Below are 26654 nucleotides of genomic sequence, written 5' to 3'. Positions count from 1 at the left end.
TACCCACACCCATACCAGGTACACACATACTGTATAACATACCCACACCCATACCAGGTACACACATACTGTATAACATACCCACACCCATACCAGGTACACACAGACTGTATAACATACCCTCTACCATTCAAGGGCACACATACTGTATAATAACGTCTCTCATCCCAAAACTCACATTTTATAGGTCAGTACATACCATATCAGTTCATACTATATCATATTCAAAATTCACACCTTCTGGTTAATACAAAATATTTTCTGTTTAAAATGAAGATTTGCAGCATGTTTATAAATATTATGTTACAGGTCGTAAAAGGAGATGTGACTTTGGGGTGCCAAGGAAACGCAAGTCATCTGAAAACAGTAACAGCACAACAGATTTTGACATTCCAAGAAAGTTGTCAGATGAGCCTGATCAGTCTTGTGATCAACTCCTGACTGATACTGAGGCAAAGTCAGTCAGCAAGGACCATTTAAGTGACCAAGAGAGATTCAAACTGCAGGAGCAGTCCAACGACATGCGGGTCTGCAGGTAAGCTGGTTACTGCAGTGTGCAACTACACCTTCAATGTACAATGATGGTAATTGTTTAATTCCCCTATACAGTCACAAAGACACAAGACGCATTTGTTTACTTTAAAAACATGTTCTTGTGACCCACCATAGTAAGCTATTCTAAAAATTATTGTGCTGCATGTATAAAATATTGAGAAAAAAATCAAACAACATGATTCAAAAATGATGCTATTAAATAATAAAAGAAAACTTCCTGTTTTATGTCACTTTTAAATCATGGGAAAAAAGTTCCATACATTATAATTTAAGCTGTGTGCATATTTTCAGGACAATGTTGACAGAAATGATGAAGCACGAGGATGGCTGGCCTTTCCTTCAACCAGTTAACTGTAAACATTTTCCCTCGTATAGAAAATACATCAAGTCTCCCATGGACTTCGGAACAATGAAAATAAAACTCAGGGATCTTATGTAAGTTGGAATAACACTGGAAATGACTATGTGAGGTATATTGGATAATATAAATTGTTTTAACAATAGCTTTTGAACAAGATTGCTTCAAAAATTGCTGTGTCATCGGATTTGAACCTGAGATCCATAATTACATGGCATTTAATCAGGCATTTCATTTGAATACAAATGAAGTTAGTGTTGGAACCTAACAGTTTCATTCTAAAACTTCTTAGGGTTAATAAGACAGTAATATGAATATAATAACAAAACAAACATTGTTTTGTTTTTTAACAGTCGTAATTATGCTTCTATGGAAGAGCATACAGTGGCGGCTTTGTCCCTCAGTCAGTCTTACTCTCTGTCTGTCCGTCACAACCTTTATTACAGAATAACTTCAAAACTACTGATGAGATTGAAATTAAATGGGGTACATTTAAACACTGTTTATCTGAAAATCTTTAAAATTTTATTTCAATTAAATTTTTCATAAATAATTCCAAATTGCTATTTCGAAATTATTGCCATTTATAAGTTAAAATAACGGCCCCTTTTCGGTTTTTCAAACCTATCTATCAATCTTTGTTTCAAAGCAAATTAGAGGGCTGACATTGAGGGTCCAGGGCCGCAAATAAAAAAAAAAGAGGAGATACATGGAAAAAAAAAGAACAGCGAGACATCAAATTTTTCATTAAAAATAACCAAAACAATTTTAAGTTAACTAAGTTTATTTTCAGTGCATGTATAATGAATGCTGTAACATGTTGGTAACGTGTAGCCAACTTTGCCATCTTCATAACTAAATGTTTTACGTCACATATAATTCACAAACACTGTCATTTTCTATTATTTTCTTGTAATTGTTAATCCGAAATATTGTTAATTCAATTTTATCTGGGTTCCAACAACTTTGGGTTGACAGTTTTTAAATGTATATAGATAGCTGGCAATGAGAGGAAGTGCAGTGCACAAGAACCATAATCCTATCATGCAATATTTTTTAAGTTTTCTGTCCTTCACCTGATATTTTTTGAAAATAGGTTCCTTTCTGGCCATATGTTCCACAATGAAACTAAATGAATACTTGAAATGTAGATAGATTGCAATATAAAGAGAAAGAGCAGACCCAAGAACCATAGTCCTGTCCTGCATCTTTTGATCTCCCCTTATCTGTTTTTGTATATGGGAGTTTGTCCAAGCCATATCTTGGAAAGTACTAAAGAGTTTGAAATGAAACTTGAACTATAGAGAGAAGGCAATGAAAGGACAATGCAGTGTATAAGAACAATAACACTGCCCTGAATATCTTTTTAAGTATCTTTCCTTAAATACCTCCCCCCCCCCCCCCCAACCTTATGTTTTTCAATAATGGGTGCTTGTCTGAAAGTACTAAAGGGATTGAAATAAAACATAAGAATCTTTATAATCCAACCATATATGTACTGTAGTTATATCCCTTTAACCTGCTCTTTTTCCATACTGGGTGCTTGTCAAGGTCTTATCTTGGAATGTACTTAAGGAATTCAAATGCAATGTGGTAATATATGAATAGATGGCAATGACAGGAAGTGTAGATCCCAAGAATAATAATCCTACTCTGCATATTTATTTATCTCCCTGTAACCTGATATTTTTTCCATAACAGGAATTTTGAAGGGATTCAAATGAATCTTGGTGTATAGAACCTCAAAAATTGGGCCAACCCTGATCCCAAGGTCATAATTTATTTGGTAGCTGACTAAAACATGTATTAACATGTTGGTATGTATTCCTGTTTTAGGTCCATGTATTAACATGTTGGTATGTTTTCCTATTGTAGGTCCATGTATTAACATGTTGGTATGTTTTCCTATTGTAGGTCCATGTATTAACATGTTGGTATGTTTTCCTATTGTAGGTCCATGTATTAACATGTTGGTATGTTTTCCTATTGTAGGTCCATGTATTAACATGTTGGTATGTTTTCCTATTGTAGGTCCATGTATTAACATGTTGGTATGTTTTCCTATTGTAGGTCCATGTATTAACATGTCGGTATGTTTTTATATTGTAGGTACACTGAGCGTAGTGAGTTTGTGAATGATGCAAGGCTGGTGTTCGACAACTGTCAGCTGTTCAATGAGGATGACTCTGAGGTTGGCCAATGTGGTCACAACATGAGGAAATTCTTCAACCAACGCTGGAAGGAAATACTTTTTGAGGCCATGACTGAACATGTGTAGAACTATTTAATTGTCTGAAAAGAAAACCTTTATAATAGGTTTTATATATAGGCATATAATTGCATTTTCCATATCTGCTTAAATATCATTTGAGCAGAAACAGCCTATTTTGATAACATTTTACATAGTTAAGATATTAATGGCATTGGTATTTTAAGCAAAAATGGGATGCATATGGATTGTAGCTGTTCAAACTGAAATGTGTTTAGTCCCATACATTTGAACCCTCTATCGTAAGCATTTGTTATTCGATCTTAAACTGTTTAAAGCTATAATGTTTTGAATATACCCAGCAATATTGCTTCAATCACAGACTTTAACATATCGGCCCTTTAAACAGTGTTTAAATTTACTTTGTCTCTAACTCTAACATCCATTACAAAGTTATGGTTATACACTAAATAATTTCCCAATCTGAAGTAGCAATCTCAAACTTAAATTTGGAGAGGGCATCCTGGATCACATTGTGTACTTGGCATTTAGTTATAACATTACTATAAGTAAATTTGTTCCCGAGTTCTTAGCTCACCTGAGCACAAAGCGATTGGTCTATATCTGGTGTCAACAATTGCTTATAAACATCATCTCCTCCTAAACCACTTGGACAATTGTGATGAAACTTCACAGGGATGTTTCTTCAGTGGTTCCCTTTCAAAAGTGTTCAAAGAAATTAATTCCATGCCAAACTCGGGCAACACGGCAACCAAAAGGAAACAAATCACAAATATTCTTGACAACAGTAGTGACTAGAGCTTAGACATTGGGTGTGTTACATTGTCTAGTTGCCCTCTTTCAAGTTTGTCCAAATTATGATCCAGGGTCAAAACTGGCCCAGCCCTAGGGTTGCAAGTTTCTAACATACTTATTTAGGGAATTCTTTAAAAATCTTCTTGACAAAAACTTTGAGGACTAGAGCTAATATATTTGGTGTGTTACATTGTTTAGTAGTTCTCTACCAAGTTTGTTTAAAGTATGCCAAAAATATCCATGCCCGGGAGATACATGTTTCTTATAAAGGTCTGAAACCACTTGGCCAAGACCTGTGATATTTTGTATGTAGCATCATAAAGTGGTCTTCTATGAAGTGTGTTCAAATTATAGTCCTACATACATAAATACACCCAATCTGATAGTCTGTGTCAGGTTTTCCAGTTTCACTGTATGTCATCAAAGCACCTGTGCGTCTATAATTTTAATGCTTGGGTAAAAATGTCATTCATTTTAATCATAAATTGGTGCAGTTCTGCATATCTTTGCACACATTTCAAGTTCTGATAGACATTTTTCACCAAATTTGGACATTTTGCATGCTTGAATCAATGCAGACAACTTAATTAAAAAATTTTTTTAGACAAATGGGCATGTGAAAACAAGGAATTGGCTGAATTGTGTTCAACTGGACAAGATAAAAGCTTTTAATAGCTATAATTTGCCAGAAATGCAAGTACAATACATTTCTTGCCAAAATCACACTTTTTAAACAAAGCAATTTTGTCCCTTTAGGTTATACACTACCAATTAATATCCCAATACATTTCAATGCAAACAGGCAATACTTCAGATTGGAAAACATTTACGAAGCAATATAAGAGTTGCTAATTTTTGTTTTTTAAAGAGTGCCAGGACATCTTCTTTGAGGTCAAACACACACACACTTGAGGTCGTGCACATTCACACAATTGAGGTCACACATTCTTGAGGTCACACACAGTCTCTTGAGGTCACACACACTCACACGCTTGAGGACACACACTCACACACTGGAGTTCACTGAGACTTAAGGTCACTCACATTCACACACTGTAGGTCACTCACACACTTAAGGTCAAACACACACACTTAAGGTCACACACACGCACACACACTCACACACTTGAGGTCACACATACTCATACTTGAGGTCACACACACACACTCACACATTGGAGGTCACACACACTGGAGGTCACTTACACACTTTGAGGTTACACACACTCACACACTTGAGGTCACACACTCTTGAGGTCACACACACTTGAGGTCACACACACTTAAGGTCACTCACACACTTGAGGTTACACACACTCACACACTTGAGGTCACAAAGACTTGAATTCACACACGCACACACACAAGCACGCACGCAGACACGTATGCAAGCTTGTAAGTGAGGTTGTATTGGATACACATCCTGAGTGGCCTGTAAGTAAGTGAGGGCTTATGGGATACACACCCGGAGTGGTTGCATAGCCTGTCCAAATTTGCTTTTGCATGGTATGAAATCACTGAGGGTGTATCCCATACAAGCTCATGTACTACATTGTAATTGATGAGCTTCAACTTTCATTGATATCTTTACTTTCAAAGCATCCTCAGAAAACATTTTTTATATATACACAGTTTCCATTAGATGTAGACGGGAATCTTCTTTGAAAATGACCCTTTAAAGAGATAAATGTTGTGACTTCAATTGTTTTACCTGTTGTCCATTATAAATTATTGATATACCTTTTGTATATAAACCTTTCGTTTCTTATTGTTGTTCTAGTTATTTGTAAGCATCACATATCAGGAGTAGATAATGTCAATCACATTTAACAGCAGCAAAACATATTTATTATTTTCCTGGTACCTGAAAAGTCAATAAAGTATTTTTTTGTTAGCATCAGCTATATTTTGTGCTGATAAAAATTGAAGTAGCTATTATCCATGCAGTGACATTGTTTTTAGGCAAAATGACTTGGTCAACTTTACCTGTGTGTGGTAATAATGTCTAGGCCAACTCTGTGTGTTGGCATAATGTCTAGGCCAACATTTATTGTGTGGAGGCATAATGTCTAGGCCAACGTTGTGTGGAGGCATAATGTCTAGGCCAACATTGTATGTCAGTATAATGTCTAGGCCAACATTCATTGTGTGTTGGCATAATGTCTAGGCCAATTCTTTGTGTTGGCATAATGTCTAGGCCAACATTGTGTGGAGGCATAATGTCTAGGCCAACTCTGTGTGTTGGCATAATGTCTAGACCAACATTGTGTGGAGGCATAATGTCTAGGCCAACATTGTGTGGTGGCATAATGTCTAGGCCAACACTGTGTGTTGGCATAATGTCTAGACCAACATTGTGTGGAGGCATAATGTCTAGGCCAACATTGTGTGGTGGCATAATGTCTAGGCCAACTCTGTGTGTTGGCATAATGTCTAGGCCAACTCTGTGTGGAGGCATAATGTCTAGGCCAACATTGTGTGGAGGCATAATGTCTAGGCCAACATTGTGTGGTGGCATAATGTCTAGGCCAACACTGTGTGTTGGCATAATGTCTAGGCCAACATTGTGTGTTGGCATAATGTCTAGGCCAACATTGTGTGTTGGCATAATGTCAAGGCCAACTCTGTGTGTTGGCATAATGTCTAGGCCAACATTCATTGTGTGGAGGCATAATGTCTAGGCCAACATTGTGTGGAGGCAGAATGTATAGGCCAACATTGTGTGGAGGCATAATGTCTAGGCCAACTCTGTGTGTTGGCATAATGTCTAGACCAACATTGTGTGGAGGCATAATGTCTAGGCCAACATTGTGTGGAGGCATATTGTCTAGGCCAAATCTGTGTGTTGGCATAATGTCTAGACCAACATTGTGTGGAGGCATAATGTCTAGGCCAACTCTGTGTGTTGGCATAATGTCTAGGCCAACATTGTGTGTATGCATAATGTCTTTTTTACTTTCATTGCGTGTTGCCATAATGCTCACACACTGGAGTTCACTGAGACTTAAGGTCACTCACATTCACACACTGGAGGTCACTCACACACTTAAGGTCAAACACATATACTTAAGGTCACACACACGCACACACACTCACACACTTGAGGTCACACATACTCATACTTGAGGTCACACACACACACTCACACATTGGAGGTCACACACACTGGAGGTCACTTACACACTTTGAGGTTACACACACTTGAGGTCACACACTCTTGAGGTCACACACACTTGAGGTCACACACACTTAAGGTCACTCACACACTTGAGGGCACACACTTGAGGTCACACACACACTTAAGGTCACAAACACACTTGAGGATACACACACTCACACACTTGAGGTCACACACACATTTAAGGTCACGCACACACTTGAGGTTACACACACTCACACACTTGAGGTCACAAAGACTTGAATTCACACACGCACACACACAAGCACGCACGCAGACACGCATGCAAGCTTGTAAGTGAGGTTGTATTGGATACACATCTTGAGTGGCCTGTTAGTAAGTGAGGGTTTATGGGATACACACCCGGAGTGGTTGCATAGCCTGTCCAAATTTGCTTTTGCATGGTATGAAATCACTGAGGGTGTATCCCATACAAGCTCATGTACTACATTGTAATTGATGAGCTTCAACTTTCATTGATATCTTTACTTTCAAAGCATCCTCAGAATTTTTTTTTTATATATACACAGTTTCCATTAGATGTAGACTGGAATCTTCTTTGAAAATGACCCTTTAAAGAGAGAAATGTTTTGACTTCAATTGTTTTACCTGTTGTCCATTATAAATTATTGATATACCTTTTGTATATAAACCTTTCGTTTCTTATTGTTGTTCTAGTTATCTGTAAGCATCACATATCAGGAGTAGATAATGTTAATCACATTTAACAGCAGCAAAACATATTTATTATTTTCCTGGTACCTGAAAAGTCAATAAAGTATTTTTTTGTTAGCATCAGCTATATTTTGTGCTGATAAAAATTGAAGTAGCTATTATCCATGCAGTGACATTGTTTTTAGGCAAAATGACTTGGTCAATTTTACCTGTGTGTGGTAATAATGTCTAGGCCAACTCTGTGTGTTGGCATAATGTCTAGGCCAACATTTATTGTGTGGAGGCATAATGTCTAGGCCAACATTGTGTGGAGGCATAATGTCTAGGCCAACATTGTATGTCGGCATAATGTCTAGGCCAACATTCATTGTGTGTTGGCATAATGTCTAGGCCAATTCTTTGTGTTGGCATAATGTCTAGGCCAACATTGTGTGTAAGCATAATGTCTAGGCCAACTATGTGTGTTGGCATTATGTCTAGGCCAACATTCATTGTGTGGAGGCATCATGTCTAGGCCAACATTGTGTGGAGGCAGAATGTATAGGCCAACATTGTGTGGAGGCATAATGTCTAGGCCAACTCTGTGTGTTGGCATAATGTCTAGACCAACATTGTGTGGATGCATAATGTCTAGGCCAACATTGTGTGGAGGCATAATGTCTAGGCCAACTCTGTGTGTTGGCATAATGTCTAGACCAACATTGTGTGGAGGCATAATGTCTAGGCCAACATTGTGTGGTGGCATAATGTCTAGGCCAAAACTGTGTGTTGGCATAATGTCTAGACCAACATTGTGTGGAGGCATAATGTCTAGGCGAACATTGTGTGGTGGCATAATGTCTAGGCCAACACTGTGTGTTGGCATAATGTCTAGGCCAACATTGTGTGTTGGCATAATGTCTAGGCCAACTCTGTGTGTTGGCATAATGTCTATGCCAACTCTGTGTGGAGGCATAATGTCTAGGCCAACATTATGTGGAGGCATAATGTCTAGGCCAACATTGTGTGGTGGCATAATGTCTAGGCCAACATTGTGTGGTGGCATAATGTCTAGGCCAACACTGTGTGTTGGCATAATGTCTAGGCCAACATTGTGTGTTGGCATAATGTCTAGGCCAACTATGTGTGTTGGCATAATGTCTAGGCCAACATTCATTGTGTGGAGGCATAATGTCTAGGCCAACATTGTGTGGAGGCAGAATGTATAGGCCAACATTGTGTGGAGGCATAATGTCTAGGCCAACTCTGTGTGTTGGCATAATGTCTAGACCAACATTGTGGGCATAATGTATAGGTCACTTAAATTGTGTGTGGGCATAATGTATAGGTCACTTAAATTGTGTGTGAGCATAATGTATAGGTCACTTAAATTGTGTGTGGGCATAATGTATAGGTCACTTAAATTGTGTGGAGGCATAATGTCTAGGCCAAATCTGTGTGTTGGCATAATGTCTAGACCAACATTGTGTGGAGGCATAATGTCTAAGCCAACTCTGTGTGTTGGCATAATGTCTAGGCCAACATTGTGTGTAAGCATAATGTCTTTTTTACTTTCATTGCGTGTTGCCATAATGTCTAGGTCACTTTGTTTGTGTGTGGGTATAATGTCTAAGTCACTTTGTTTGTGTATGGGAATAATGTCCAAGTCACTTTGTTTGTGTGTCGGCATAATGTTTATGTCAACTTTTATTGTGTGTGGGCATAATGTATTTGTCACTTTCATTTTGTGTGAGCATAATGTCTAGGTCACTTTGTTTTTGTATGGGAATAATGTTGAAGTCACTTTGATTGTGAAAGGGAAAAATGTCCAAGTCACTTTGTGTGTGTGTCGGCATAATGTCTACGTCAACCTTTATTGTGTGAGGGTATAATGTCTAGGTTACTGAAATTGTGTGTGGCAATAATGTCCAGGTCACTTTAATTGTTCATGTGCATAATGTAAAGGTCACTTAAATTGTGTGTGGGCATAATGTATAGGTCACTTAAATTGTGTGTGGGCATAATGTATAGGTCACGTAAATTGTGTGTGAGCATAATGTATAGGTCACTTAAATTGTGTGTGGGCATAATGTATAGGTCACTTAAATTGTGTGTGGGCATAATGTTAAAGTCAATTAAATTGTGTGTGGGCATAATGTATAGGTCACTTAAATTGTGTGTGGGCATAATGCACGGGGTCACTTTGTTTGTGTATGGGCATAATGCACAAGTCACTTTATTTGTGTGTGGGCATAATGCACGGGTCACTTGGTTTGTGTGTAGGCATAATGTCCAGGCCATTTTGTTTGTGTGTGGGCATAATATCTAGGTCACTTTGTTTGTGTGTAGGCATAATGTCTAGGTCACTTTGTTTGTGTGTAGGCATAATGTCTAGGTCACTTTGTTTGTGTGTAGGCATAATATCTAGGTCACTTTGTTTGTGTGTAGGCATAATATCTAGGTCACTTTGTTTGTGTGTAGGCATAATATCTAGGTCACTTTGTTTGTGTGTAGGCATAATATCTAGGTCACCTTATTTGTGTGTAGGCATAATGTTCAGACCACTTTGATTGTGTATGGATATAATGTCTAGGTCACTTTGTTTGTGTGTGGGCATAATGTCTAGGTCAATCTTGATATGGATAAAATATCTTAGTTAACTAGAAGACATAGATGCTTACATCAGAGTTGTGCCCCTTTCACTTAAAATAATGGTTGGTGCAACCAAGTTAAATCTTTTGGCAAATTATAACTTGAATGTTATTAATTATCATCATGAATTTAGGATCTGTGGTCATAATGTCAAGGCAAAGTTTGATACTGTTTGACACCTGAGTAATACTCCTTATGTTTAAAAAAACAATAGCTTGACAATGACAATACCATAGGCAGGTTTTATAATCATAAAAATTAGATAAAGTGGTGTGGGTTCTATGTTTAAGACAACATAAAAAGGTCATATGATTACCCTCAGTTACGTCAAAATACATACATACACATAATTTTGAGTGATAAACCTTGAACTACTCATTAGATAATACATTTATTGAAAATATTACTGATAACAAGATTGTAACCATATATTTAGTGTCTGAAAATGCAAAAATATGAAATGATTGGTAAGTGCTAAAAGATTTAGTGTGAATTACTTAAGTCTCATATTGTAGAAATACCATGTTGTCTGCACCTTTCTTTCAAATTAAATTCAGTATCTTTCATGTTTTTGACATTTATTCACTAGATTAATTGGGTAAAACTTATTTGGGAATAAGAGTGCATCTTTAATTAAATCAGATGAGATATTCCATTTTAAACAGCTTTTGTATAAAGGTTGTGTATAGCAGGTATTTTTGAATAACCATGAAAATTGATGACAATTTTTTTGCAAGTTTGATTGTCAGACTACACGTTTACTCCTTTGTTTGTGCAGTCATAGGGGTCACTGATAAACATACTACACATAAGCACTTTTGTTTGTGCAGACAAAGGGGTCACTGATAAACACACTATACATAAACACTTTTGTTTGTGCAGACAAAGGGGTCACTGATAAACATACTACACATAAGCACTTTTGTTTGTGCAGACGAAGGGGTCACTGATAAAAAATACTACACAAGCTGTTTAATATTTGTGCAGACAAAGGGGTCACTGATAAACATACTACACATAAGCACTTTTGTTTGTGCAGACAAAGTGGTCACTGATAAACATACTACACATAAGCACCTTTGTTTGTGCAGACAAAGGGGTCACTGATAAACATACTACACATAAGCTCTTTAATATTTGTGCAGACACAGGGGTCACTGATAAACATACAACACATAAGCTCTTTTGTTTGTGCAGACAAAGTGGTCACTGATAAACATACTACACATAAGCACCTTTGTTTGTGCAGACAAAGGGGTCACTGATAAACATACTACACATAAGCTCTTTAATATTTGTGCAGACACAGTGGTCACTGATAAACATACTACACATAAGCACTTTTGTTTGTGCAGACAAAGTGGTCACTGATAAACATACTACACATAAGCACCTTTGTTTGTGCAGACAAAGGGGTCACTGATAAACATACTACACATAAGCTCTTTAATATTTGTGCAGACAAAGTGGTCACTGATAAACATACTACACATAAGCTCTTAAATATTTGTGCAGACAAAGGGGTCACTGATAAACATACTACACATAAGCTCTTTAATATTTATGCAGACAAAGGGGTCACTGATAAACATACTACACATAAGCTCTTTAATATTTGTGCAGACAAAGGGGTCACTGATAAACATACAACACATAAGCTCTTTTGTTTGTGCAGACAAAGGGGTCACTGATAAACATACAACACATAAGCTCTTTAATATTTGTGCAGACAAAGGGGTCACTGATAAACATACTACACATAAGCTCTTTAATGTTTGTGCAGACAAAGTGGTCACTGATAAACATACTACACATAAGCTCTTTAATGTTTGTGCAGACAAAGGGGTCACTGATAAAAATACTACACATAAGCTCTTTAATGTTTGTGCAGACAAAGGGGTCACTGATAAACATACAACACATTCGCAATTTTGTTTGTGCAGACAAAGGGGTCACTGATAAACATTCTACACATAAACTCTTTAATATTTGTGCAGACATAGGGGTCACTTATAAACAATACTACAAATAGGCTCTTTTGTTTGTCCACACATTTGGGCCATTGGTAGTCAGACGTCATGTATACTCCTTTGTCTGTCCAGACATTGGGTTCATTGGTAGTCAGACTACATGTATACTCCTTTGTCTGTCCACACATTGTCCACACATTGGGTTCATTGATAGTCAGACTACATGTATACTCCTTTGTCTGTCCAGACATTGGGGTCATTGATAGTCAGACTACATGTATACTCCTTTGTGTGTCCACACATTGGGGCCATTGATAGTCAGACTACATGTATACGTCTTTGTCTGTCCACACATTGGGGCCATTGATTGTCAGACTACATGTATACTCCTTTGTGTGTCCACACATTGGGGCCATTGATAGTCAGACTACATGTATACTCCTTTGTCTGTCCACACATTGTCCACACATTGGGGTCATTGATAGACAGACTACATGTATACTCCTTTGTCTGTCCAGACATTGGGGTCATTGATAGTCAGACTACATGTATGCTCCTTTGTCTGTCCAGACATTAGGGCCATTGATAGTCAGACTACATGTATACTCCTATGTCTGTCCACACATTAGGGCCATTGATAGTCAGACTACATGTATACTCCTTTGTCTGTCCACACATTGGGGTCATTGATAGACAGACTACATGTATACTCCTTTGTCTGTCCAGACATTGGGGTCATTGATAGTCAGACTACATGTATACTCCTATGTCTGTCCACACATTAGGACCATTGATAGTCAGACTAAATGTATACTCCTTTGTCTGTCCAGACATAAGGGCCATTGATAACCAGACTACATGTATACTCCTTTGTGTGTGCAGACATTGGAGCCATCTGACGAGCATGAATACCATTGTATCAAGAATTTTGGTTAGATATGTCATTGTTGCAATTTTTGAATTTTTTGCTTGCAAAATGAAGCACAATGTTTGAACTGATAAATACAACTACTGCTTTTGAAATATATATCATTACTATACAGATATACACATTCATATAGATTCAAAAAAGCGCTCCTTATAATAATACCTTCTTGATCAGATGGGGCAAACTCAAGTAGGTATTATCATGACAGTTGATGTCAATATTTTTGTATGTACAGTGTCAGGTTTTCAAGGCAAATAAAAAGCTTAATTACACTGGAGTAATGTCATTTGATCTTTAAAGAAATTAGTTAAATTTGGGTACATTGAATAACTCAAATAGGTTTTTATCTAGTCATGACACTTTTTGACATTGTTCATAGACATGAAATCTGATATTCACATTAATGGCACTAATTACACAGGAATTAGGATTCTTTATCTATAAATTCAAGTACAGATGGTTTATTGCTTATGCAAACTATAACTCAATACAAAGTTCTAAATATTAACCAATTGTCGATGTGTAAAAGTGTTTTTGGGGTCAAGGAAATGAATAGCACAACAGTATGGCTCCTTAACCTAGTAGCCCCTGTTGCTTGTGTAGATAAAGACTTTATTTTATGAAAATATTTTATGTTATGAAAATGAAACTTGATGACTTTGTCTGTTTGATTTTCAAAAAAATCAGTACATTGTTTAACAACATAAAATATAGGTCAACCATCTTTGGTTACAGTCACCACTATTTTCGAAAGTTATGTCCATTTTTTGAATTGTCTAAAGAAGTCTTGACAATTACTCATGAAAGTGTTAATTAGTTTACATAATATTCTATACACATGTTAAACACCATAACATACAGTTCATGTTCGACTTTGGTTACAATCCACTACTGTTTGAAAGAGTTATTGCTCCATTTCAAAGGCATAGGAGACTCCTCGTGTTCCTACTGTTACAACTGTAACAGGTAAAATTTGAATAACATGTGATTCCGTATGTTACCATTTGAATTTCTTCTAAATGCTTGACATTGTAAGCAATCAGTTGACACATTAGGTTTTATTGCACTTAACAAGCTTTAGTTTGAAAAAGAATGTGATATGTTTCTATGTTTCCTTTTTTTAAAAAGACAACGACTGTTTTCAAAACAGTCACAACTACATGTAAGACTGATGTTCTTAAATTCTAATTCACATATGACATGGGTAACTTTGGAATTGTATTGATTTTCCATTGTTGTGAGTTTAAAAGACTTTATAATATAAAAGAGTGTTTGGCATTCTCTACATTATCTTATATACACTTAAGATGTAACAAATACTTATATTTAACACAGCCTTAAATGTGGCCTGAGACTTGAGACTTTAGCAACAAAGAAGATGCTTCTATGTGAGGCAAGATTTGAATACCCTCCAACAGTTATAGTGAATAAGCAATATGTTACCTATCGGTCAAGTCATCCTGCCTTTTCTGTGTGTTGTAAACTGTTGTGATTATCTTGTGTTTATATTTTGTAAATTATTAATTTAGATGTTTTCTATAATGTGGGACTAAACATACCTTGTGTCTGGACTAGAGTTATAGTCCCAGTTTGTGAAGACAATGTACTGGATACAATATAAAAAGCAATAAAATAGGAAACTTACTGAATTCATTTCCTTTTGAGCTTGTCTGTTTGTCAAAGAAAGAAGTTGAGGCAATGTCGTAGCCTTGGTGTCAAACCTTGGTGTAGCGGGCGGTGTTGTTTTGCAGAAACTTTATTCTGGGGGATAACACCTAAACCATTCCAAATATTTAAATGAAACTATGTACACATGTTGCCAGATACACTCATGGATAGCAAGGCCAAAAAACTTGAGGCCACAACTAAGTAAACCTTGTGGCCACAACTAAGTAACTTATGGCCACAACTAAGTGACTTATGGCCACAAGTAAGTACCTTATGGCTACAACTAAGTAACTTATGGCCACAACTAAGTAACTTATGGTCACAACTAAGTAACTTATGGCTACAACTAAGTAACTTATGACCACAACTAAGTAACTTATGGCCACAACTAAGTAACTTATGGCTACAACTAAGTAACTTATGACCAAAACTAAGTAACTTATGGCCACAACTAAGTAACTTATGGCTACAACTAAGTAACTTATGACCAAAACTAAGTAACTTGAGGCTACAACTAAGTAACTTATGGCCACAACTAAGTAACTTATGGCCACAACTAAGTAACTAATGGCGACAACTAAGTAACTTATGGCTACAACTAAGTAACTTGAGGCTACAACTAAGTAACTTATGGCCACAAATAAGTAACTTGAGGCTACAACTAAGTAACTTATGGCCACAACTAAGTAACTTGAGGCTACAACTAAGTACTTATGGCCACAACTAAGTAACTTGAGGCTACAACTAAGTTACTTATGGCTACAACTAAGTAACTTGAGGCTACAACTAAGTTACTTATGACTACAACTAAGTAACTTATGGCTACAACTAAGTAACTTATGGCTACAACTAAGTAACTTATGGCCACAACTAAGTAACTTATGGCCACAACTAAGTAACTTATGGCCACAACTAAGTAACTTATGGCTACAACTAAGTAACTTATGGCCACAACTAAGTAACTTATGGCCACAACTAAGTAACTTTAGGCCACAACTAAGTAACTTATGGCCACAACTAAGTAACATTAGTCTACAACTAAGAAACTTATGGCTACAACTAAGTAACTTGAGGCCACAACTAAGTAACTTATGGCCACAACTAAGTAACTTGAGGCTACAACTAAGTAACTTATGGCCACAACTAAGTAACTTGAGGCTTCAACTAAGTAACTTATGGCCACAACTAAGTCACTTATGGCCACAACTAAGTAACTTATGGCCACAACTAAGTAACTTATGGCCACAACTAAGTAACTTATGGCCACAACTAAGTAACTTGAGGCTACAACTAAGTAACTTATGGCTACAACTAAGTAACTTATGGCTACAACTAGGTAACTTATGGCTACAACTAAGTAACTTATGGCCACAACTAAGTAACTTGAGGCCACAACTCAGTAAATTATGGCCACAACTAAGTAACTTGAGGCCACAACTCAGTAACACATGTTGCCAGATACACTCATGGATAGCAAGGCCAAAAAACTTGAGGCCACAACTAAGTCAACCTTGTGGCCACAACTAAGTAACTTATGGCCACAACTAAGTAACTTATGGCCACAACTAAGTAACTTGAGGCTACAACTAAGTAACTTGAGGCTACAACTAAGTAACTTGAGGCTACAACTAAGTAACTTATGGCCACAACTAAGTAACTTGAGGCCACAACAAAGTAACTTATGGCCACAACAAAGTAACTTTAGGCCACAACTAAGTAACTTATGGCAACAACTAAATAAATTGAGGCTACAACTAAGTAACTTATGGCTACAACTAAGTAATTTATGGCCACAACTAAGTAACTTTAGGCCACAACTAAGTAACATTAGTCTACAACTAAGTAATTTATGGCCACAACTAAGTAACTTTAGGCCACAACTAAGTAACTTGAGGCTACAACTAAGTAACTTGAGGCTACAACTAAGTAACTTATGGCTACAACAAAGTAACTTTAGGCCACAACTAAGTAACTTATGGCAACAACTAAATAAATTGAGGCTACAACTAAGTAACTTATGGCTACAACTAAGTAATTTATGGCCACAACTAAGTAACTTTAGGCCACAACTAAGTAACATTAGTCTACAACTAAGTAATTTATGGCCACAACTAAGTAACTTTAGGCCACAACTAAGTAACTTGAGGCTACAACTAAGTAACTTGAGGCCACAACTAAGTAACTTATGGCCACAACAAAGTAACTTTAGGCCACAACTAAGTAACTTATGGCAACAACTAAATAAATTGAGGCTACAACTAAGTAACTTATGGCTACAACTAAGTAATTTATGGCCACAACTAAGTAACTTTAGGCCACAACTAAGTAACATTAGTCTACAACTAAGTAATTTATGGCCACAACTAAGTAACTTATGGCCACAACTAAGTAACTTGAGGCTACAACTAAGTAACTTGAGGCTACAACTAAGTACTTTGAGGCCACAACTAAGTAACTTATGGCCACAACTAAGTACTTTGAGGCCACAACAAAGTAACTTATGGCCACAACAAAGTAACTTTAGGCCACAACTAAGTAACTTATGGCAACAACTAAATAAATTGAGGCTACAACTAAGTAACTTATGGCTACAACTAAGTAATTTATGGCCACAACTAAGTAACTTTAGGCCACAACTAAGTAACATTAGTCTACAACTAAGTAATTTATGGCCACAACTAAGTAACTTTAGGCCACAACTAAGTAACATTAGTCTACAACTAAGTAACTTGAGGCTACAACTAAGTAACTTGAGGCTACAACTAAGTAACTTGAGGCTACAACTAAGTAACTTGAGGCTACAACTAAGTAACTTATGGCTACAACTAAGTAACTTATGGCCACAACTAAGTAACTTGAGGCAACTTCTAAGTAACTTGAGGCCATGATTAAGTAACTTGTGGCCACAACTAAGTTGTAAAAAAAAATATAAAATAAGTGTTGCTGATGTCACCTATGTGCCACCGTAATATTAAACTTGCACTTCCATGTCTAGGCTGTAAGTAGGGAGGAATTTTAAAATCAAACGGCGAATGTGTTTAGATTCAGAACATACAGATGATGTGTCAAGTGCAAGAAGATCCCAACCTCAAAACTCACTATCATTTACAGGTTTATCAGGACTGATGTATTAATCATTATGGGATGATGTATATATGCATATACAGTATAGTTGGTCAAATATGGGCTTTAGCCTTATAATGCACGGAGGGATTTTAAAATGTATTGTCACATGAAGTCATGATGTGCCTGAAACACCCACAACCCTACCCTCAAGTTCAAGGAGGTCACAGAGTTTAACAATTTGGAATGCTGCATATATGAACATAGAGTTTAGTTTGGCGTGTTGGGGTTGTGTCTTTTCATGTACTGAGGGATTTAAAAATTACATGACAACATATTGCGTACTAAAAATATACAAAAATATACATTAAACTCAAATCATGCCAAATTTGTGTAAAGGCTTTAATATATGTAGCTAAAGGATCACGTTTCCATGGTCAATACTGAGCAACCTTGATTCAATCTGGATGCAAAAAGGTCAAAAGACGGCTTGTGCCAGAATCCACATAGAAAACCTGGCTATCTTCATGTGTTGTTACCATTCTATCATGTTGTAACGTGCGATGTTAAACAAGGCCAACAGAGCCCTTCAGAGAAAAGCATTCTAAAGGGGTCCACTCGTCTTTATATACACTAAATTTTCTATCCACACGGAGCCCGGACATTGCTAACTTGCATATATTACCAAACAAGTAAACATTCATACTATGAACGCACTTCCGTCTATAATGGAATGTTATTCTATGAACGCCATCCGCCTACAGCGGACCGTCATTTAATTGTCGAAAAGGAGCCTTGGTCATTATAGACTTTCCTGGAATGTCACAGCCAGCAAAACATATGGGTCCCATGCGGGCTACCCATCTGGGCCCCACATGGGTTTTGCAACAGGGCTCCATGTGGGTCCCATATAGGCAAGCCCATATGGGTTGAATGTGGGACCCATATGGGACCCACATGGGTTTTGGAACAAGGCTCGATCTAGGACCCACATGGGTTTTTGAACAGGGCTTTATATGGGACCCATATGGGTCCACATGGTATATGTTGGCTGTATATGGGCCCTACCTAAGCAATAAATTTGGGGTAAACTTTTGTTATTACATGTTTTTATATATTGATTCCAATTACCTAAAATATTGAGTGTTCACCTATTGCATTACTATCCCTTCATTGGTTATCTAGACCAACAGCTATGTTGAGAAGTACAAATGACATAATATCAACATAATATTTCATTACACAACAAAGATAGCAATAATCTTATTAAGTTTATTAACATGAAAACATTAGAAATGTAAAATGACGGTAAAGTTGGAAGGTAGTTGGTAGTTGGTAGTTGGGGATTCGAATAATCAACTACTTACCAGTTGCCAGTTGGAGATTCGAATATTCAACTACCTGCTAGTTGCCATTTGGGGATTCGACAAACACTGTTTTAATTTACTTTTATTCGTATATTCGCCAGTCGGATATTCGACCATTTCCAGTCGATTATTCGCGAATGTTCAACTACAAACCAGTCAGTTGTTGGGGATTCAGTTTATGTCTTTATGTATGGTTTTAAAGGTCACATATGGGAAAATTAATCGCCAAATGTTTCTTTATGCATGAACACATATGTTTATTTGCGACATACACTGTTTTTATTTACTTTTATTCGTATATTCGCCAGTCGTATATTCGACCATTTCCAGTCAATTATTCGCGAATGTTCAACTGCAAACCAGTCAGTAGTTGGGGATTCAGTTTATGTCTTTATGTATGGTTTTAAAGGTCACATATGGGAAAATTAATCGCCAAATGTTTCTTTATGCATGTACACATATGTATCTTTGCGACAAAAACACTGTTTTAATTTACTTTTATTCGTATTTTTGCCAGTCGGATATTCGTTCATTTCCAGTCGATTATTCGCGAATATTCAACTGCTAACTTGTCAGTAGTTGGGAATTCAGATTATGTCTATATATATATGGTTTTAAAGGTCTCATATGGAAAAAATAATCGCCAATATTTCTTTATGCATGTACACATATGTATCTTTGCGAAAAACACTGTTTTAATTCACTTTTTATTCGTATATTCGCCAGTCGGATATTCGACCATTTCCAGTCGATTATTCGCGAAATTTTGACACTTTTTTCAGTTTGGTTTGACAATACCGAGCTAAAAAGATTTAGTACATTTATATGGGAATTTGATTAATAACTTAATAATAAGTGTAAACTTTGTTTTATTGATAATTCTATCTGTCACTTAAAGCTGTCAAATTGAAAAAGCGTGTCAAAAATTACATGTAAAAGACCACACATTTTAAAGGATTTAACGACATTCGGAGCTCCTCGGCCATTTTTATCAAAAACAACCTCTGATGTATTTGGACGGTTTACATACTCAAAAAGCGGTACGTATTAGTCCGCTGCAAGTAGATCGCGTAGTAATTTTAATTAGCAGTTAAACTTTATGACTTGATTCTTGGGAATCTTAATTATGTTTGCAATAATACACATCACTGGCAACCAATTTAAACTTAGATCAATAAATACAACTCTAAAACTCTACATTTAATAAATTTACAAACTACTTCAACTGATGTACCTGCATACATCTGAGGTTGTTTTTGATAAAAATGGCCGAGGAGCTCCGAATGCTTTACCGAATGTGTTTAAAAAAATACACGAATCGAAAGACGCACAATTGTAATAAACAGAGCATGGAGTGCATCTACACATTCAAGTATGACAATCTTGCTTAGACATAAAGCAGCCTTTCAAACCAGAAATGAAATAACAGTTTCCGAATTTTGGCGCTAATTGTTGTTGTCTATCGAGAAGGATTAATTAATATATATACACTCACTCCATAGGTTAAAAAACATGTACAAATCAGGGATCACTGTTATGGCCAGGGAAATAAATGGTGTTGATATAATTATAGTCATCTGGCCCCAATTTCTGGAAAGTTCTTAAGCGTAACTCCCTTAAGTAGCTTATTTCATCCAGCCAAATTCCTTTCTTCATCTTAAAATAAGCTTATAGTGAGTGTATCAAAGTTTGAAATGGTGTACCCAGGATAAGAAAATATTACAGTAAAACAAAAACTGACATCATTCCGAGATATAGTGATAATTATTCAATGCCAACAGGTTTTGCTTACATTAATGTTCATCAGGGAAACAATAATCGAAGTAAAATATGACATTATTGACACAGTACTTGCGAACATTGTTGTGTTCACATGTGTACACGTGTTGGTAAATGAAATCTGACATCTTCACTTATTGTTTAGAATTAGATTAAAAATGTTAATAAAATATATTTCCTTAGATAACCTACCTGAAACATCAGCATTATGCTGTTTATAAAAGGGAAAGATTGAATATTAAGAGTCTTCTTTTGAACAATCATCCAAATGTGAACTAAACATATATATATATATATATATATCTTGTTGATGGGTCTCTTATTTGTCATGGACAGTTTGTCTTATGTTTAAACAAAAATGTAAAAGCATCATGGATTTGCCTATAAATATAGATCAGAAATGCTCTTCTTGCAACCCTTAATGATATGAAAATTTAGGGCAAAAGTTGGAGATATCTCATTATTACATTATTGTGATACATTTTGCATACAAACTACATAACATGTCACACGACATTGATGTGTATGATAAAATAATCGATGCATACATAATAATTTTTGACCGAAATTATAAAAAAAAATGAGAAAATTACGGACGGATTTTTTTTTACACTTTTTGAAACTGAAATCGGTCTGGCTTGGTCAAAATCGGTCCAGACCGGCAAATGCCGGTATTTAGAAGCCCTGATACATATTGTATATAATCAATTGGAAAATCCGTGATAAATATTCGGACAATTTTTGTTCATTTAATTCAGTCGTATTTTTGTTAAGTAAATAAGTCAACATTCTACTCAGGAAGCATCGGGGTGACCCTTGCTCGGTCTTTGCGGCCAACCTCACGACCTCGAGACTCGGAAAGCCACTTCTGGATGGCCCCCTCCATTTCCTTGCGGTTACAAGAGCGTGTTGCTGGGTTTAATTTTAGACATCCTGTAAATAGTGTTAGTGGATAGATGAATATCCAAGACAGTTATTTCATCAAAGTAATTATCAAATGTTTAGTAATAAATAATCAGCATTTTATCGTCAACTATATATGGTAATTTTAGTTAGGGAGATAAATTTACATAGGTATCATTTTTTAATACTAATACTCTATTATTTTAAAAAAAATATTCATTGATGTATATGCACAGCATACGTAGTTTCATTAAAGCACACCTTAATATATACATGTACAACAACAAAACCACTTACTGAAAAAGATGTTTATCAAGTGGAGTCCGCCCAGTTTCTCTTTTTGTTTGGTTCCCGTTAGGTTGTATTGGCGGGCCAGATTTGTTGTCAACACCGTCTTCATTATCTTAGAAACCGTATCAACTGTGTCACTCCCACCATATTCTGCCAAGTATTTTACCTTGAACAAAAAGTTGTGCATGAAAATGCCTGTAAATCCACATATAAGTGCTAAACAGTAAAAACTTTCAAGCAGAACCATAGTATCACACTTAATGTGGTACAATTAAATATTAAAATTTGAAGCACTGTCAGCGCCCCCTAGTACTGGCTCAGTTTGTGTGCCTGCCCTTTAATATATTGATCAGATAACGTTTCAAAAACAAATCTGAATGAATAATGTCACTTCAAAATGTAATTTTAAAGCACAAATTTTGCATTTTTAGATTTAAAGACACCTAATAAAAATCAAAGTGCTGAAAGCACTGATAGACTAGGGCCTCATTCAGGGAAATGTTGACAACCATGTTCTAAGCATTGAAAAAATCGGCTCACATCACAAGGGGTCACTGTTTAATAGGCTAGCTTAAACTTTAGACTAAAACTGCTTGCAAGCTGCAAAGGAAATTTGAAAAATCTAGTTAAGTGTGTGTAGAGTGAGGGGGTGGGGGTGGGGGGCTAAAGCGCTAAATCAGATAAAGTCATAAATCTTTTGAATTTCTCAAAGTCGTGAAAACAGACTTGTACAAATTAATTTACGTGGTTGGCACACATACTTCTTTAATTTGATCAATTCCTTTTATATCAAAGGACTGTTATTTGCAGTTTCAGAGAAGGTTTTCAATGAAGTAATCATATACTATATAGAAAACCTGTCGCCTCTTTTTCAGGGGAACTTTAAATCACAGGGCCATACTTTAAACAATCTTTGTAAAAGACATCTACATTGTACACCTATGTCATACTGCATACACAATGCTATTATGAAGTAGTTTTTATTTAAAAAGTGAATAATTATTTTCTCCCTCTTAATTTGTGCTTGGTATTCAATTCATATAACATGTTACCATGATAACTTAGTGCTGTTGATAAATATTAGGCACTGCCTTCTGTCTAATGCTATTCATATAACTGCTGCAGACTTTTGTACATAGCAAAGCAAGTTGAGTAGACTAAGATGAGATGAATATCGTTTTTAAAGTATGAAATATTGAAATGTCTTTTAAATACTTTGACCATCAAATTTTATAACATGGTATCAGCAGTTCATCACACTGCTAGTGAGAATGGAATACCAAACATAATTTTATTCTTTATTTTATACCCATCATCAATCCACATGCAATACATATCACAAAATACTTTAACCCATATTCCGCTCCTGTGCAATACGGCCATATACCACTCTTGTGACGTCGATACGCCGCTCTTCAATCTGCTGTTGTAGAACCGAGCGTTCACGACGTAAACCATCCAGAGAGTCGTAAAAGGTCTCCTTCTTCGGAGTCAAATTCACAAGCTCCTCTTGTATGTCCTTGTTCTCCTCCACTAGAGACTCAATGGCCTCTTGAACTTTTCGCGAAGCCTTTGTCTTCGGTCGAGCGCCATTTTCTGATGCCGCCTTTTTTTAAAGTCAAATACTGGACGTCTGGACGGGACGAAATTAAACTGAACAATGACCAGATCGGATTAACACCTAAGCGACTATGGGTGACTGCGCATAAAAGTAGTTCCCATAATTATAACAGTTTAGGCTAAAATGTGGTAACTGCGTTTTGATCCGGATATGGCGGAATATCATATTTTATTCTGGTAGTTTTTTGTAGATTTTGATTTTACTCGGCTTGTGCCTTGTGGAGTCCGAATCTGCAAAATTCTACTTGAGTCGAATACAACCTCCTGGATCAAAACGCAGTACTTATAACCCTATTATGTACAAAACCTGTTACCCCGTGGACAGAGCATCTTTAACCCACAGGGCCATTGTAACTTTGAAACATCATTGTAAAAGACAACTATATACATGTACAAGATGCTTAAGGAAGTAGTTTGGAAAAATTTAGAATTATTTTCTCCGTCTTAATTTGTATGCATTAGATAACTCAATAAATGCAGCAGTTGGCCATTCTTATATTGTCCTCTGTCACTGTCCTGATAGCTCCCTATCTCAATAGATGCAAAAGGTTGTAGGTTCATGATTCCCTGGTCCAATATGTCATACAGAAAGAAGATGTTGAATATAGAAGCAAGAAGCTTTCTTTTCATGCACTCCAAATTGAATAGTACTGTAAGATTTGGAGTGCCAAGAATTTGTTGGATTCCTAGGCAACAGGTATCAGGTGTTGCAGTACATTTGGCAAATACTTTTCACCCGTCCTTGTAAATCTAAAAATGCTTTCATTTCGCAAAAGAAGTTCATATAACTAAATTAAGGTTGCTAAATCAGAGTTTGAATAATTCTGAAAACTAGATGTGCCTTTAATTGCAACAATTTGAACTCCAACTCGTAATGTCAATTAAGCTGGTTATGCAATACTGCAGTTCCTTGGTGTTGGGATTGCTTTATTTACTTGAATAAACAAACAGTTCTTGTGTTGGAAAGTACAATGTATTAACATTTTCTTGCCTTGACTCCATCCAAGCCTTAAATCTTAGATCAACATGTACTTGGGGCTTTGTGTAATATCAATGAGAACTATAAATTATGTTCAATTTAGTGCCACTTATGATATTTCATTCTACATACAAAAACACTAACATGTTCAAACCAATATCCTATGTCATGATAAAACCATTGCCAAGTTGGTAATTTGAAAAGACAAGAAATTATATCTGGTCAGGGTTTGACATAGTCTTTCTAGACAACTGGACTTGTTTTGCAGTTACTTTGAAAATCTTCAAAAGCTAAACTGAACAAGACTTGAGCAAAAAACTCACAATACCAAAAGGGGTTTTATGAGATCATTCTCACATCACCTATACCATTAGTTCTTATCTACAAACTTAAGTCAACATAATATTTGATGTTTTACATAAATATTGCAATGAATAAAACACATTGCAATAAGTGCTAATAACATAGCAATCAAGTATGATCACTATAGGCCTAAACATGAGATTTCAACATTTTCCTGATAAACAATAAATAATTTTACTTAACAAATTTCTCATTTTTTACACAAGCTGAAAAAAATGGTCTCTTTTTGAATACTTTACATATTTCATGGCTTTCATCATTCAAACTAACATTTCGCTTGTTATTTCAATATTCAATGATTGTGTAAACATTCATAAATGATGGTTAAAATTAACATTCATGCTAATCATGCCTACCAAAAGCACCTGACTGACCAATCAGTATCCAATTTTGGCAGGGCTTATTGGTTCATTGAAATCAATCATGACCTCCCACAATCTGCACTGATCGACAGTAGTTAATGAATTGTTTGAATTGTTCTTATTTTCATAAACTTAGAAAACACAACTGCAGTGAATAAAATTTATTCCCCATCATTGAGAGAAAGTTTAGAAAAAATGAACGAAGCCGAGTTACATCTAGTAGGATATCAAATCCTACAAATGTATTCATCATTTTTTATAACCGTATTTAGTAAATGTTAAATTTTTGTATGTCTAAAAAGTTTCATTTTTTGGTATATCAAAGAACATTTGTGTGTATAAATTTGATGATATTTTGTGATTCATTTAATTTCATTCCTGTTTCATTTAGTGTTCAATCCCAAGCTTTCTTGTTCACATTTAAGTGCAAGAAAAGTCACTGATCTGAATAAATTCATTATAATGTAAGATCACATAAAAGATGTATTGTGCTTTTTAAAAATAACATTTTTTCATCTGTTTAAAATTATGTCAAATGAAGAGCATTGACATTTTATTATGAGTTTAAAGCTGCACTCTCATTTTGACAACTTTTTTAATTTTTGTCTTGGAACGACAATACCTAGTAATCTTTTTTAATGGAAAAACACGAAATAACTGCTATTAATAAATCATTTGTAAACTATGGGGATCAACAGTAGTAAGTTTCAATGCATTAATTGTACACATCGATAAGTTTATGTCAATTTTCTACATTTTCTTTAAATTTTTGCTTTTTCATCATTAACTTAGTACAGCCCCTTTAAACTGTACCTTATAATGTCTGTGACTTATCAAATATTTAATAGTAATGGTCTACAACCAAGATTTGTTTTAATTATTCAGGTTTCAAACTGCATTGTGTATGCGATTGGAAAGGTAATCTTGAAAGCTTACTTA

The 26654-nt window shown here is 35.9% G+C and overlaps 2 protein-coding genes across 3 annotated transcripts in view; one reads left to right on the top strand and one right to left on the bottom strand.

The window, feature by feature from the left end:
* Nucleotides 1-6326, top strand: part of LOC128234696 (bromodomain adjacent to zinc finger domain protein 2B-like) — a 29533-nt gene extending 23207 nt beyond the window's left edge. The window contains exons 6-8 of the mRNA XM_052949112.1: nucleotides 310-535; nucleotides 847-990; nucleotides 3023-6326. Of these exons, the coding sequence (XP_052805072.1) occupies nucleotides 310-535; nucleotides 847-990; nucleotides 3023-3191 (539 nt within the window). The 3' untranslated portion in view covers nucleotides 3192-6326. The remainder of the gene's footprint in view (nucleotides 1-309; nucleotides 536-846; nucleotides 991-3022) is intronic.
* The window catches only part of LOC128234695 (endoplasmic reticulum aminopeptidase 1-like), a gene marked incomplete at its 3' end in the record, with an annotated part of 245411 nt that overhangs the window by 49487 nt on the left and 169270 nt on the right, over nucleotides 1-26654 (bottom strand).

The sequence above is a fragment of the Mya arenaria genome, chromosome 5 (genome assembly GCF_026914265.1).
Source record: "Mya arenaria isolate MELC-2E11 chromosome 5, ASM2691426v1".
Lineage (NCBI taxonomy): Eukaryota > Metazoa > Mollusca > Bivalvia > Myida > Myidae > Mya > Mya arenaria.
Note: the sequence above shows the minus strand (reverse complement) of the source record. Positions and strands in the feature narration are given on the sequence as shown.